General features: G+C 43.4%; 1 protein-coding gene across 1 annotated transcript in view; it reads right to left on the bottom strand.

The window, feature by feature from the left end:
- Nucleotides 1-1,492: 1,492 nt before the first annotated feature.
- Nucleotides 1,493-16,461, bottom strand: part of LOC128346802 (C-type lectin domain family 2 member B-like) — a 28,085-nt gene continuing 13,116 nt past the window's right edge. The window contains exons 3-6 of the mRNA XM_053300487.1: nt 14,356-14,429; nt 13,368-13,561; nt 9,524-9,621; nt 1,493-2,684 (exon numbers count right to left, since the gene is read on the bottom strand). Coding sequence (XP_053156462.1) covers nt 2,564-2,684; nt 9,524-9,621; nt 13,368-13,561; nt 14,356-14,429 — 487 coding nt within the window. The 3' untranslated portion in view covers nt 1,493-2,563. The remainder of the gene's footprint in view (nt 2,685-9,523; nt 9,622-13,367; nt 13,562-14,355; nt 14,430-16,461) is intronic.

Below are 16,461 nucleotides of genomic sequence, written 5' to 3'. Positions count from 1 at the left end.
GGAGAGAGTCGGGGGCAAGGAGAAAAAGAGGTGGGGTGGGGGGAGCAGAGAGGGTGTGTGTGGTTGGGGGCTAGTGTGTGGCAGGGGGCCTGGGGTAAGTGGAGAGAGTCGGGGGCAAGGAGGAAAAGAGGTGGGGTGGGGGGAGCAGAGAGGGTGTGTGTGGTTGGGGCTAGTGTGTGGCAGGGGGCCTGGGGTAAGTGGAGAGAGTCGGGGGCAAGGAGGAAAAGAGGTGGGGTGGGGGGAGCAGAGAGGGTGTGTGTGGTTGGGGCTAGTGTGTGGCAGGGGGCCTGGGGTAAGTGGAGAGAGTCGGGGGCAAGGAGAAAAAGAGGTGGGGTGGGGGGAGCAGAGAGGGTGTGTGTGGTTGGGGCTAGTGTGTGGCAGGGGGCCTGGGGTAAGTGGAGAGAGTCGGGGGCAAGGAGAAAAAGAGGTGGGGTGGGGGGAGCAGAGAGGGTGTGTGTGGTTGGGGCTAGTGTGTGGCAGGGGGCCTGGGGTAAGTGGAGAGAGTCAGGGGCAAGGAGGAAAAGAGGTGGGGTGGGGGGAGCAGAGAGGGTGTGTGTGGTTGGGGCTAGTGTGTGGCAGGGGGCCTGGGGTAAGTGGAGAGAGTCAGGGGCAAGGAGGAAAAGAGGTGGGGTGGGGGGAGCAGAGAGGGTGTGTGTGGTTGGGGGCTAATGTGTGGCAGGGGGCCTGGGGTGAGTGGAGAGAGTCAGGGGCAAGGAGAAAAAGAGGTGGGGTGGGGGGAGCAGAGAGGGTGTGTGTGGTTGGGGGCTAGTGTGTGGCAGAGGGGTGTTGGGGGAAGGGGAGGGGGCAACAACAAACAGCAAAGGAGAAACTGGAACAACTCGGGCAGCAGCAGCGATTAGGCTGGATGGGGTGGTTGGGGGAGGAGCTGGGCCTGGGCTAGGGTCTGGGAGGAGGGAGGGTGGGGGGGCAGGCAGGGGGGGGAGGAGGAGGAGGAGGGTAGCAAAATATATAAAGCAATATATATCAAGAGAACACAAGCCAGAAGTTTAAAAAAAAAATGAAAAGAAAGACCATAACCAGCAGAAAAAACTTGGGTGTGGGGGTGTGGGGAGGGGGAACCAAACACAGACTGAGGGGGGCCACTAAGTGAACAGAGACAATGAAACCACAATTGCTGCAAATTAATAATAGCAAATGAATAAGTGGAACCAAGCAAAGAAAACTGGACTCTGTTTGGCAGCAGCAAACTTGGGAGAAGGCTGGATGGGGTGGGGTTGGGGTGGGGTGTGGTTGGACTTGGAGGGGCAAGTTTGGAGCAGGGAACCAAAACTGATTATATGGGACAACAAGAAACAACAACAGAATCCTCTGGGGGTGGGGGGGAGGGATTCAGGGAACCAACTCGCAGGGCAGCAGCAGTCAGCAGAAACAAACAAAATGGTACAATTTAAGCAAAACCAGCAAGCAATATATAAATGAAACCAATGGAATGCAATGTGAAAATCAAAAAGTTGGACAAAAACAAGGCAGGACAAAGAGCAATAATTAATGGAAGAAGATTTAAAGCAATGAGGATGCAGTGGGTGGGAGTGGGGGAGGGGGAGGGTAGGCCCAAAGGATGAGAAGGGAAAGGGGGGGGAGGGGGGAGAAAAGCAGACAGACAAGGAACAGGGAAAATTGGGGGAAATTAAGAAGAAAGTAAAGTGAAGTAACACACAGTATACAGACAAGAGACAGACAGAGAGAGGAGACACACAGAGAGTCACAAAGGGCAGGTGGACAAAGGATTAGACAGAGCACACACAGAGAGACACAGGACACAGTCAGGACTCACAGAGACACCAGAGCAGCCAGCAAAGGGCAAGCAGGTCTCAGAGATGATCCCACAACTGCAGCCAAGAGAAGTTTCCAGAGAAGAGGCTTGGGTTTATATAGGTTTGAAATTCCCTCCTTTGGGAGCCCCCACCTTTGCACTCCCCCCACGGCCAACAGGGTGCCAGCTCTCAACAGTGCAACAGCCAAGCAGCCTACCAGACCAAAGGACTCATTCTGGCCAATCAAGGATCAATAGCGCAGCCAATACAATGCCTGGAAATAGCATCACAAAATGGATGCAAGGAGGAGCAAAAGTTTCGGGAAGGAGACACAAAATGGAGGACACACTTGGAACTTTAAAGAGACACTCCAGAGACTCAATTTCATTCCCGAACCGGCTCGAATTCGGTCCGGCTCGGTCCCCGGAAGGGCCCGATTCAGTCCGGGATCGAGCTGCCGGATCCGGACCGGTTCGGACGAACCGGTCCGGATCCGAACCGAACCGCACATCCCTACTGCTTCACCTGGCCTCATTAGCAGGCTGGCCATGTCAGGTTCTAAAAGGTGGATTTAAAAAAAGCCATTTCATATTTTAAACACCTAGCATGTCAACACTAATTGAGGTAAGGAGCAGACACACAGTTGGGATAGGGTAAGCCTGTGAGCCCTGTCAGTGCAAGGTGGGAGGGAAGGGCTGTACATAGCCAGAAAAATGGGGAGAGATCAAATGAGGAGGCACATCTGAACAGCTAGCATTCATGTTCTTTCATGTTCTCTTTCGGCTTTTCTAGTTCATCGGCTTGCTGCAGATCCACCGGTGTTCGATAATGCATCTTGAGGCGCTCGGTTTGGCTTCATCATTTAAGTATGCACAGTCTGCATCTCCTCCCTCTCCCAAGACTTTCAACCTGCAACACAACCTGGAGTTAAACATGGGCTGCATATTTCCCTGACAGCAGCAAACAGACATCTTGATATCTTAGAAGACAACTCAGTTTGCAAGGCAGAAACACATACACATGGCAATGTTTATTGGTTAGCCATGGTTTGTTTGTTTTTTAAAGGAGAACCAACCTTGATTCCCATCATGTCCTGCTCTCAAATTTATACCAGATACATTACCCAGATTCAACATAACTTTCTTATATTTATTTATTTATTTATTTATTAGAAACATTTAATATACTACCCACTCCGAAGACTCTGGGCGGTGTACAAAAACATACAAAGCAAGACAGCATTAAAATTACATTCTAAATTAAAAACTAAAGTAACTAACAAAAAAGGGGGGGGGGACCAAATAGGTAAACTACAGGGCAAAAGCCTGGCAAAAAAGAAAAGTCTTCAGTAGAGATTTAAAAATCAATAAGGAAGGAGCTAAATGAATCTGAAGGGGAAGGGAGTTCCAGAGAAGTGGGGCAGCAACCGAAAAGGCCCTTTCACAGGTCCTAGCACCTTGAACCTCTCAGAAATCAGGGGCCAACAGAAGGGCCATCTGAGAAGAACTAACTGGATGGGATGCAATTGGATGGGAGAGGCGGGTCTGTAGATAGACAGGCGCCAAACCCCACAAGGCTTTGAAGGTCAAAACCAGGACCTTAAATTGAACTCGGAAGCGAATAGGCAACCAGTGCAATGACTGCAGGAGAGGTATTACCCTGTCATATTTTCTGGCACATTTATATGCACATTAAATGTGAACTCATTGAAAAATTATATTTCCAACACAAATTTTATGCTGGGACCAATCCTGACCAGTCCCTTGAACTGTCTTATAATAAAAGAGTAGTGACCAACCCATCCCAAGTATGGCTTTTTCTAAACCAAGAGAACAGGGAAGGGGTGGGATTTGGGCCACTGCTAACTGAGCAAAGAGGTACATTTTAAAGAAGTGATATCTTTAAATTTAGCAGGGAGAGAGCAACTGGCCCTATTCAGATCCAGCACAGCATGGCTCCAGTGGCTGTTGCTCATTACCTTACGTTTCTTTTTAGATTGTGATCCCTTTGGGGACAGGGAAGTATCTTATTTATATTTTTCTGTGCAGACCACTTTTGAGATTTTTTTTGGTTGAAAAGCAGCAAAGATAAATCTTTGTAATAATAGTAGCTGAGACTTTCCAACAATTATAACCTTATTCAATGTATACGTATCCTAATCTCATTTTACAGATGCAAAGTATGCAATTTGTAATTGGGGAAACATGTCACAGAGCATCAGTGACATGTTTCCTCTCTTCCACAGCACTTTCACAGTGGGGGCAGAATTGGAAGTTTTGCCTGCTTGCACAACAAGACTGGGGGAGGTGTATGTGGGCCTGCACCGGGTCTCCACAGTTCCTCCATATGCACATAGTCAGCCACAGAGACACAGAGGAAATGACATACACAATGACCAATTTATACACTCAGGATACCTCTTGCAGGGGAGTAACACCAGGAGAGAGGGCATGCCCTCAACTCCTGCCTGTGGCTTCCAACGGCATCTGGTGGGACACTGTGTGAAACAGGATGCTGGACTAGATGGGCCTTGGGTCTCATCCAGCAGGCCTGTTTTTATGTTCTTAGTGATCAGCCTCCCCTCCCTTTAAAGAGTTAACAGGGAGTGAACCCTTGTCTCAACTGACAGGCTGGTGAACTCGAGGGCAGCCAATCAGTACAACAGGGCTGTGGGACCTAGAGAGCAGTTGCTGGGAATTCTGAGAACAAGAATGGTGGTCTTTGTTGGAGAAAAGCGTGTGCAGAAAGGCTTAGTGAGGGGCAATGGAGTTTTGCTCCCTCATGGTTGAAGCCAGCATAGATCCATAAAAGAAAGGATTGCAGGAAGCGTGATTATCATCAGGAATTGAGCAAGGAAAAGGGAATTCAGCATAGGGAACAGTTTGTTTAGTCAGACTGTGCATTAGGAACTTATATTTCTTTGTATGTGTGTGCTTTTGCATATTCCTGATACTGTTTTATTATTTTATTATTGTTTACCTGCAACGTAATAGAAATAAAAAACACTACCCCATGCTCAACACACCTAGGGCATTGCAAAAACCTCTAAACATTTAGGTGTGCATGAAGACAACCTATTTTGGTAGGAAATTTTTGTAGTACACCGCTCTGGGCTCCTTGAAGGAAGAGCGGGATATAAAATGTAAAATAGATAGATAGATAGATAGATAGATAGATAGATAAGCAAGATGGTGTCTGGAATGAAAACTCCTGACTAAACCAGCTGTCAGGGTTTTCATCAATCGTTTGGTCTTATCACCTTCCGTCAGCCAGATGGAGGTCAGTATGTGTACAGGGCTTGGTCCTCCTCCTAGAGGTGGGAGTCTAGGGGTTCTTCAGACCGTAAAATGTCTGGAAAACCCTGGATGAACATCTGGAGAGACCTTTCCGCAATCATCGGACCGAACAAAGAGAGGCTTTTCATCGCCTAATTACAGACAACCTGCTCTATTCCTTTTATCTTTCCTAATAAATCTCTGAGATGTCCACGGCCATGAGTTTGGCAGATCTATGGGGTTCCCCCCCCCTGCATTTAAAGCTCTTGCTTTTTTTTTTTTTTTTGCTATCTTTACTTTGCTGGAGATCTCAGCATTCCAATGCTAACAGCTTTCAGTTTTGCCCTGAAGAATTTTTTAAAAATGTCTGATATCCCAGCAATTATTTATTTCTTATTGTAATCTTAAACTTTAAACTACTCACAACATTCATTGGAGATTAGTATGGGTTCCCCTGCCCCTCTTTATGAACCCCACTATCCCCCACCTTGAACTTTCCAGCATGGCTGTAAGTTTGTCAGATCTATGGGGTTTTTTTTACTGTAAACTTTTGCTTATTTTCTGCTTTTTTCTATTTTTGAATCTTTCTATGGACTTCGCCAGAGAGCTCAGCATTCAAATACTATCAGCTTTTAATTTTGCTTTGAAGAATCTTTTTAAAAGGTCGGAGGCTACAGCAATTACTTATTTTATCTTGATCTTTAACCTACACGTAATCTGTCGGAGATGATTGTGAATTTTGTTACGACATCTGCAATGGAGAAGAAGAATGGAGAAGAAGATTGGCTTGGAGAGAAAAGCAGCTTTTTCATGGGTCTTTTTAAAATTGTTCTGCAATGCCACATATTTACACATTTAACCAACTTAAGTTTTACTTACAAAGTCCCAACTGGAAAGACTCAGTTTATTTGTGTTAGGGAGGATTTGCCTGCCAGGATCCCGTACGATCTTCCTTGAATTTATAGTCCCTTCTGTTTGCATGGCTGACAAAGTGTTTTATGGCTGGACAATTATCTTCCTATAACTAACCATTTGAAACTCTGACTGGGGAAATGAAATGAAAATGACTGGTGAGAACTGGCTGTTTGGCAGAGGAAGAGGAGGAGTGTTTTCCTATGTTCTGTCTTTCTTAGTGGAATCAGGACTTTTCGGTCTTTTGTAGTTCAATACCACTGATGGAATTGCTATTCAATCACAGTTAATGTCAATTAGCATTTTGTACCAGGATCTTGACTTTACTTTGAAGAATTTCTGAACTTGTTACTCATTTCTGAACTTGTTACTCAGTGTTGCAATCATGGTACTTTTTGCCAAATACAGGGAGGGGAAATTGGCATGGGGGGAGACCGTTAAGTGGTGTTTCACTTTAAAATAATTTTAAAAGATTTTACAAAAAGGGGTCTTTTAAGTATTTACATCTTATTTCAAAGTTTATTTGCTTTAGCTATATGTCTTTTGGGTGTGTTTTATTAGAACTACCTAGTCTTTGGATAGGTAGCTACGGTGAAATTTATGTGGAAGGATTCTAACTGAAGGAATTTTACTGTATAGAAACTTGATAACCCTTTTTCCCCCAGGCATGTCAAAGTTTCGGCACTGTTTAGTCTCCCTCTCAATGAAAGAGTGTCCTTGGACACTGGCTTTAAGATTTGATATTAACCCTATGTTATGTGAGTCAGCTGAGATGTTCACCAATTTTTCTCCCTTTCTGTCTTTGTGCTGGGATAAATGAAAAGCCCGATATTTTTAGTGGTGTATCTATCAGTATTTTATTTCTCTTTGCTGATATATTTTTAATATAATGGAATTATTTTCTCTCTCTTACTTCTCTTTCCCCCTGAGCTTGTTCCCCCCCTCCTTTCCTCTCCTTTCCCCCACTTTGTGGCTTCTTTTCTTGAGACATTTGATTTATTTAAGGTTTCATATACAGGTTTTACCTTAGAGTATAATTAAATAATATACCTTATTATTGTATTTTAATGTATCCCCTGTGTTAATTGTTCCTTTTTTCTTTCTTTTAACCATTAAGATTTAGGGAACTCTATATAGGGGTTTAGCATTGAAATAACCTACTCAGGAACTGAGATTTTTTATGATATACCCGAATGGTCTAATGACTTAAGGAACTGCTATATACCTTTATGGAAGAAACGATAATTAATGTAACTAATTTAGGGTTTAATATATAGGTTTTAACATTGAGTATAATTAAATATTATACCTCATTAATTGGCCTTTCAATTAGGGGGCTCTATATAATGGTTTAAAACTGATACCAACCTAATTAGGAACTGGGATGTTGTATGATAAACCAGATAGTTTTAATGACTTAAGGAATTGCCACAGATTTTTGTCCTTTGTTTCTTTATGTTTCTCTTTTCCTTTTCATAGAGGAGATGAGAAATATTAAGAATGAGGGAATTTTAAATTTAAGGCATAAGATTGTTGGCACTATTTTATTATATGATAATAATAGCTTTAAAAAGACTACATACTGAGATATTTTATTTTGAATGCTCAGTGTCTGACTTTTTGGTACTCTTAAGTCTTGGTTTGAACAATTAACTAGTTACCCTTAGCTTCTAACTGAAATCAAATTTTAACTTTTTAAAAATATATACCTTTATCATTCCTATTCCCCACCCCCACCCATTTCCTCCTATGGGCTTTTACTGGTTTTTATGAACACTGTATAATGGTAATTGTTGAATGAACTGCTTGTTGTGATGCAAACAATCAGAAGGAAACTGAGAAGGATTATATGTATGTATGGGGAGAGATCTGGGTGACATAGCTTGTTAACCTATTCTCCCAGTGGTGGGTTAGAGAGACCAGTTTTGGCTGAAGTTAGTCTGTCTCTTCATGAAAGAATATCTTTCCATTTAACTCTCCATTTATTTATTTTTGTTAAATGAAGAGGAGGACTGCTGAAGGTTTAACTGATTTCTGTCACTTACTTTACTGTGACGTTTTGCATACCTGTATGGGACAAGATGGGAATTTTGATTATAAAATATTGGTGGATATGTGGCTCCATATTTACAATATATATACCTTTTCTTTTTGGCAGAACCTGTGTTTTAATGCTTACATTTTCTTATCCATTGAATTTTTATGTTTTAAATCATTCTTTTGAGGCCAAGGTGAGAGTTCTGTGTGAGGTTCAAGGTTCATTTTTTCTCTGACGATTAGATTTAGTTTTCAGACATACCCTCTATTTCTTACAGATTATCTTAATTCATTCAAGTATACTTAAATATTATTACTCTATACAAGCCCCCCCCTTTTCCTGCTTTTTTTTTTTTTTTTTGCTGTGAATGAGTAATTGCTCTTATTCATGTATGATTATATCATTCTCAGAGACATAACCGGTCCTATTTCTATTACTAATAAAAGCAAAACTTCTTGGAAAACAAATAAATAAATAAGCTGGCAGTTAGGTACATACCACATTCACAGCACATGGGGAAGGGTCCTCCTTTTATTTATTTATTTATTTATTTATTCATTCATTCATTCATTCATTCATTCAATCATTCATTCCCCTCCCCTCCAGTGCACTACTTCAGGTTGACATGTTTTTCTTTTCTTGCATATGCCAAGGTTGTGTGTCTTTTACCCGAACATGGATAAGCGAATCCACAGAAAACAAATCTGCGGATAACGAGGCCATCCTGTACAATTCTACTGCTGAAATTAGATGAATACACTACTTTTTACACTGGAATATGCTTGGTGAGAATTTAAAGTTGGAGGGGGGGTATTTTTAGGAGAAATTCTGGATATAATATCTTTATTATTGTTCTCAGATTTTTAACACTCAGTAATTAGATCACGCCCAAGAGAAGCAGACCTTTCTCAGTTTCAAATTTACTAGGACTCAAATTAACCATATATGCTAATTATTCAATAAAATGAATAATGTTTGGGGCTCAAATATTATAAATCTCAAACTGTTCTTCCACTTCCCTTTTGCAAATACATTTTAAAAAATCTGTAACATATATTTAATTTCTCTATCACTGTAATCTACTCAAAATGATTTTGCCTTGTCAACAACAGGCCTCACCTAATAGTTTATATTTATACCTCTCCTTTCAGCCTGGGCAGACATGAAAAGCAACTTACAAATTTAAATTAGAAAAAAAAAGAAAAGGTGTTCTGTGGGTGGACATGTTCTATGCAAGTCTAGCTGCAGACAGATTCAGGGGCTGGCAAGTTCCCAGCCTACAGAAGAAGCCCCCTCCATTGCTCTGCTTATGCTCATGAAAGCAATAACTGGACCCAGCCTACAAAACAGGGGGTTACTAGATGATAATGGCCAAAGACCATTGTGGCTAGGGATGATGGGTACTGTAGTCAAATAACATCTGGGGACTCTTGTATAAGCAATTAACTGCAGACCTTCCAAAGGAAGACCTTGCATTTTGAGGTCTCACCACTGAAAATGAGAAGAGAAAATGGGGGACTCACGTTGCATTCTTTCCATCCAGCCATCTCCAGGTCTGATCTCGGTCTCTCCTTAGGCCAACCCAACAGGGATGTTTGCCTTTGTTGCGTATCACAAAATTCTGAAAAGGCCAGAACAGATGGATGTTACAGCCCCAAACTGCTACATTCACAGGCCAATAATGCAGCAGCAGCGTTGTGCAACATACACATAGACTTCAAATAAAATATAAGCAAATAAATGATGGAAAAGAGTGATCACCTTCTTGGATTTTCTGTCAACTATCCTGCCAGCTCTTTGACCTTGGGGAGAAGTACCAGCCACCCACAGAACCTCACTTGGCTTCTCTGTAATGCTAGGACAGTTCAAAATAAAATAGAAACCATCCACAACTTGATTGTGGATGATGAAGCCGACCTGGTGTGTCTCACAGAGACCTGGTTGGGAGAGGTTTGTGGCCCCAAAGGTCCCAGGTTCTTCCGCCAGCGTACTTGATTGTGGAGCAGGTGAGAGGATGTGGGCGGGGAGGGGGAGTGGCTGTGGTTCCTAAGAATAATATCTCTTTTACCAGGATCCCTGTCAGGGCATTCGCCTATATCGAATATGTGTACCAAAGTCTGGGGAGCAGATTGGGACGTCTGTTGGTGCACCATTCACCCCACTGACCAATATAATCCCAAACTGAGCTGACTTGGTTGCAGAGTTGGCATTGATGTTGCCCAGGTTGATGATGGTTGGGGACTTGTTCACTTTGAGACTACTTTGTCAGGGGCGGTCATGACGACTATGGACGTGTCCCAAGTGGTATCGGGACTGACACACATTGATGGTCCCTTGCTTGATTTAGTCTTTTGCTCTGGTCAGGGTGGTGTTCTGTGGGTGGGGATGCCTGTGATTTCCCCATTGTCATGGATGGACAGCCACCTGGTTAAGGTTGGTCTGAGAACCATAACCCACCCTCAGGGGTGAAGGACCTATTACGATGGTCTACCCAAGAAGGTTATTGGATCCAAAAGGATTCCAAGAGGCTGTGGGAGGTTCTAAGGTTGGTTCTGCTAGCAATCCTGTTGATGCCCTGGTTCAGATTTTTAATAATAATAATAATAATAATAATAATAATAATAATAATGTGTTATTTATTCAATTTCTATACCGCTCTTCCAAAAACGGCTCAGGTGTAATAGTAATGTTACTATTACACAGAGTAATAATAAATAAGTAAGATGGATCCCTGTCCCCAAAGGGCTAACAATCTTAAAAGAAACACAAGATAGACACCAGCAACAGTCACTGGAGGTACTGTGCTGTAGGGATGTACACAATAGCGGTTTGCCCGGTTTGGTTCAAATTTGAACCGGGTTCGAACTGGGAGGAGCAGGTTCAGTTTTAGTTTTGCTCGACCCCCCGGTTCGGTTTGAATTTGAACCCGTTTGAATTGTCTGGAACTGGTTCAAACCCACAAAAGTGGGTGGGGTGGTAGCTGGCACCCATGGATACCTACCACCCAATCCCCAAAGCAACTGGACACTTGTATGATTTTTAATGAATTACTGAAGAAAAAATTTCTCACAGGGTATAATGGGACTTGAACCAGCCCAAACCCCATACCACCCAAACGCCATAGCACCCAAACCCCATAGCAATTGGACACTCCTACGACTGTTTATGAATATTTAAAATATTTTTAATTATTTTTCTCATAGGGTACAATGGGACTCAAACCAGACCATTATCCACTATTGCAGAGCACCTAGGGGCACAAAAGCAGGGTGGGTGGTAGGCACCCAGGGGTGCCTACCACCCAACAAACCCAAGGCAATCAGACACTCCTATGATTATTGGTGAATTTAAAAATTATTTTTGAATTCCTCATAGGGAATAATAAAGATTCCAGCAAATGTATAGCTTCACATCGGGGCGAAAGGGGTGGCCTAGAGTGGAGTGTGGTGGGTGGTAGTTCCCAATGGGGGCAAGGAAGCTACCAGAATTATACCACCCCACCCACCTTTGGAGGTTCAAACCAGTTCAAACTAGTTTGAATTGAACCCTCCCCCCAGTTTGGTTCGAATTCGAACCTGCAGCTTGAACCTGATGGCTGTTTCACTTCGAATTCGAACCATCGAACCAAACAAGTTTGAATTTGAACCATTTGCACATCTCTACTGTGCTGGGGGTGGACAGGGCCAGTTACTCCCCCCCCCTGCTAAATAAAGAGAATCACCACGTTAAAAGGTGCTAGAGATTTCAATATTGGGCGGTATATAGATTAATTAAACAAACAAACAAACAAACAAACAAACAGGGTGCAATGGTGGCTGGTGGTTCCTGGAACTAGGGTGTGGGGCTAGGCAGGACAGGTGATGGGTGGAGCTACAAGTAGTGAGAGGTGGAGCCAATTGTAGAGAGCTGCGGAGGTGGATCTAGGCAGGTGCCTTAGCAATAACTGGCAAAGTACAGATTTGTAGCTAATGAGTGGGATCGAAACACACACACACACACACACACACACACACACACACACACACACAGACACACACACCAGAAATCTCAATTGCTCATCAGCAGAACTACAGAGGAATATAGAAAACAGCAGTTGCTTTATAGTGCTTATCAGGACTACAGTGGTTTGTAGATTTGTATCTAACATGGCAGGATCAAACTCAAGCACACACACACACACACAGAACTGTACAAGCCACAAGTAAAGCACAAGCCAACTACAAAAGGCTGCTTCTGTAGAAAGTAAATGCATTCTTAAGTCACCAGGGCAGATCTGTCCGCCTGATTTAAATAAAAAAGGAATACTACTAATAATTAAACAAGAATGAAATGAATCAGAGTGGTAGTGTGCTGGACTAGACTGGGGAAATCCAAGTTTAGATCCCATTCCGCAGAGAAACTCACTGGGTGACTCTGGGGCACTCACTTATCTCTCAACATAACCTTTCTTATAGGGCTGTTGGGGGGGATAAATGTAATTATGTGCACCACTCTGGGCTTCTTGGAGGAAGCACAGGTATACATGTAAAAATAAATAAATCTATATAAGCCACAGGTAAAGCAGAGACCAGCTAACAAAAGTAGAGAAGAAATGCATTCTCAAATTAGAAGGGCAGCTCTGCCTGCCTATTTCAAAAATGCATACATCAATACTGTAATAGAAAAATCACAGGTTTTCCAGTGATGCTTGCTGTAGCTATGAACCATCTCCTGTAACTTAGAGGACACCATGGGAAGCTAAGATGCATGGGGACACTCGCTCCCTACTGCGTGCCTGCTGAACAGCTGGTTGCCACTCTCTGCCCGCCTGAGCTGCCCACCACTTAGCCTGAGCATCCATCCTAACAAAAAATGGTTTTTTAATAGCGTTTGCTTCCTTAATCCTCAGAGCTAGGCAAAGACTGAAGGAGGACATGATAGCAACTCTTCAAAGACCTGAAGGGCTGTCAGTGAGAACAGAATAAGGACCTGTTCTTTGCTACCCCAATGTGCGCAGCTAAAACTAATACAAGTTTGACAATGGAACCACACTACTAGGGAGGATGGTGGACTTTCCCTCACTGGAGGTCTTCAAGCAGAGGCTGGACAGCCACCTGTTGGCAATGCCCTGCTCTGAGTTTCCTGCACTGAGAGGTGGCTGGACTGGATGGCCTGCAAGACCACACATACTCTGTGTTTCCATGAATCTATATTTAGAGGACTTTCATTGAAAAGAAGCATATAAATATTCATAATAGTAAAGTTCAGAAACACATTCAGCTTCCTTGTGCAGTCTCATGGTGGAGCATCACCAACAAAGAACCATTAGAAGCCAACTATTGTACCAGTCCGCCATACAAAAACAGTCACAAGATTTGCTTCTCTCACCTCTTCCTCATTTCTAATGCTCGCCAGGGAAGCATCCTGCGAAGAGCAGAAGCTCTGGCTGGCAGTCCAGTTTTGTTCTCTCACTGAAAAGTAGTAGCATTTTCCCCGATAACCGATCCAGTCATGTGGGCAAGGAGGCCGAGCGAGATCACGAGAAGTACAATCAGAGCCTGATTGTGCTAGAACCGCTAGAACTGGAAAACATACAGAGGATTAGGCAGCATTGTTGCTGATACCGCTTCCCCCCAACCTTCTAAGCAGCATGGACAGAGAAACCCTAGCTGGAAAAGTACACAGCTTAGCTGGCATAATGCTTTCTCTTCTAAAATCAATTTGTTAATAGTGTGGCTATCTTGGGGGGCTGGGATCTATTCCTTTGATTCTTTTACATTTGTTTCTACTGATGGGGGTGTGGGTGGGGGGTCATACATTAACAACATCAGAATGCAGTTTCCTGCCTTATTATTAGACCAATATTTGCCACAAGTGAACCATTACATAGAAAGCCATCTGATTAACATGTTTAATCATCCATTTAATTCCTGGATTCTGTATTATTAGATGATGCATCTACTGACAAACCTCCACAGATGCTGGAATTCTGGCTACCACAACTTAGTTGTGCTATGGAAAAACAGCTAACAGGTCGGCCAAACCTTTAATTAGATTTGTATTTTTATATTCCACTTTAATATTTTCATTGTGTGACTGTTTTAGAGTTTGATTGTTTTTAAATGTTCTGTAAACTGCCTTGAGATTGTTTTAATAAACAACCACAAACCAACCAACCCACCCACCCCTGAGAATGATTCATATCACAGAACCTGGGGCCTGAGCAAGGCTCTCTCAAGTGTGTCCATGCTGAAAGCCAGGTAATATGCAAATCTGTCGATGTAACCCGTTGACTGAAGATATGCAATTACATAAACTTCAGGTGTGGAGAAAAATGTTCAAGGTTACAGCATCAAAGTCTGGGCTACTTACTCACTGCAAGACTGATGTTGAGGATTATACTTAGGGCAAGTCCTATAGAAGTCCATCGAGGTTTTAAGTTGCAGACATCTGCTAAACCAAAAGGGAACAAAAAGAAACCATTTATGAGCACTCCAAGGGAAATTGTGGGGAAACTTAAGCTCTGCATGAACCAAACAAAAAGATTTTTTCCCCAAGCAATCTAAGTTAGCCAAATTTGGTTGTGCGTTTTTGCCCCAAATATATCTGCTCTGGTACTTACTGCTATTGCTCAGATAGTGGCAGTTCTGCCTAAAACGTCCCCCCCCCCTTTTCTTCCTTGTTTCACTGTTTCATTAAGACCTAGTTTTTCAGGCACACTTCTTCTTCTTCTTTTTTTAAGGTAACTGAGTAAACTGTGTTTTATCTGCTGCTATTCTAGGAGTAACTTTATTATTCCATTGACTGCTTTTTGCGATATGTCAGTACAGTATTATTGTACTGTTGTCTTTACTGTCGTTTACTGTTTACAATGTTCTGTAAGCCACTTTGAGTTTTCCTTTGATAAGGAAAGGAGGCTATTTCTAAAATATTAATAAGGCATCACCATCATATATACTAGCTGACATTCTACTTAAAAGCACTCCGCTGCTCCTTGCAAGCATGCAGAGCTTCCATGGCACCCAAGGATAATGCTACTGTTCCAGTAATGTAGCTCCCACTGGGAGACAGGTGAGCTTCATTGCTGAAGTGACCCAGCCTTAGGCTCTACAGAGGCTGTGTGTGTTTGCAAGGAGTGGCAGAGAGCCTTTGAGTGGAATGCTGCAGCATGGGGGCATCTCACTTGGATGGACAGTGGAATGCTAGCCACCAATAGCTAACTCAGGTGTGTGGATGCCTATCATCCAATTATCAAGCAAGGTCTTACATAATCCACAGCAGAGGATTTATACTGCCTTATACTGCCTCGGTCCCAAACCTGGGACCATCTGTGTGTAAAGCACATGCTCTACAACTGAGCGACAGGCAATTCCTGATGATAGCATTTCTCCTTCCAACCAAGACCAAAATGAAATGTTGCTGAGGTTTTTAACATTCACTCATTTCTTGATTAGATTGCTATTTAGAGGTTAGGAAGTGATTAGCTTGGGTCATCCCAAGACCAAAAGGAAATGCCAAGGTTTCTAACATTCAATCATTTCTAGATTAGATTTATATCCAGATGTGAAACATAAGAACAGCCCTGCTGGATCAGGCCCAAGGCCCATCTAGTCCAGCATCCTGTTTCACACAGTGGCCCAACAGATGCTGCTGGAAGCCACAGGCAGGAGTTGAGGGCATGCCCTCCCTCCTGCTGTTACTCCCCTGCAACTGGTATTCAGAGGCATCCTGCCTTTGAGGCTGGAGGTGGCCTTTAGCCCTCCGACTAGTAGCCGTTGATAGACCTCTCCTCCATGAAGTTATCCAAACCCCTCTTAAAGCCATCCAGGTGGTTGGCTGTCACCACACCTTGTGTCAGAGAATTCCACAAGCTGATTATGCGTTATGTGAAAAAGTACTTCCGTTTGTTGGTCCTAAATTTCCTGGCAATCGATTTCATGGGATGACCTCTGGTTCTAGTGTTATGTGTGAGGGAGAAAAATTACTCTCTATCCACTTTCTCCAGACCATGCATGATTTTATAGAGGTCTATCACGTCTCGCCACAGTCGTCTTTTTTCAAAACTAAAAAGCCCTAGGTGTTGTAGCCTGGCCTCATAAGGGAGGTGCTTTAGGTTTGATGTAGGGGCAGAGCCACCGTTGGACGAACGGGTTCAAAGAACCCGGGCTGCCAATGGAAAAGGCCGCCGATGCCCCATGGCTCAGGCTCCAGAGGAGCCCAGAGTGAACTCCCTCGTCCCATGTTCAGGCCACAGGGAGCCTGGATGAACTCTTTGCCAATTATTTCAGGCAGCACCAACTGCCTTATAGAACATTTTTCCCTTCCTCTCCCTCTCTGGAGAAAGATAAAGGGGAAAACATCCTATCAGGCAGCTGACGCTGCCTGAAATGACAAGCTGAGAGCTCGTTCAGGCTCTCGGCAGCCCAGGCCACGCCCCCTTGGCCTGGGCTGCAGAGAGCCTGAATGAGCTCTCAGCTCATCA

Source organism: Hemicordylus capensis, chromosome 2 (assembly GCF_027244095.1).
Source record: "Hemicordylus capensis ecotype Gifberg chromosome 2, rHemCap1.1.pri, whole genome shotgun sequence".
NCBI classification, from domain to species: Eukaryota; Metazoa; Chordata; class Lepidosauria; order Squamata; family Cordylidae; genus Hemicordylus; species Hemicordylus capensis.
Note: the sequence above shows the minus strand (reverse complement) of the source record. Positions and strands in the feature narration are given on the sequence as shown.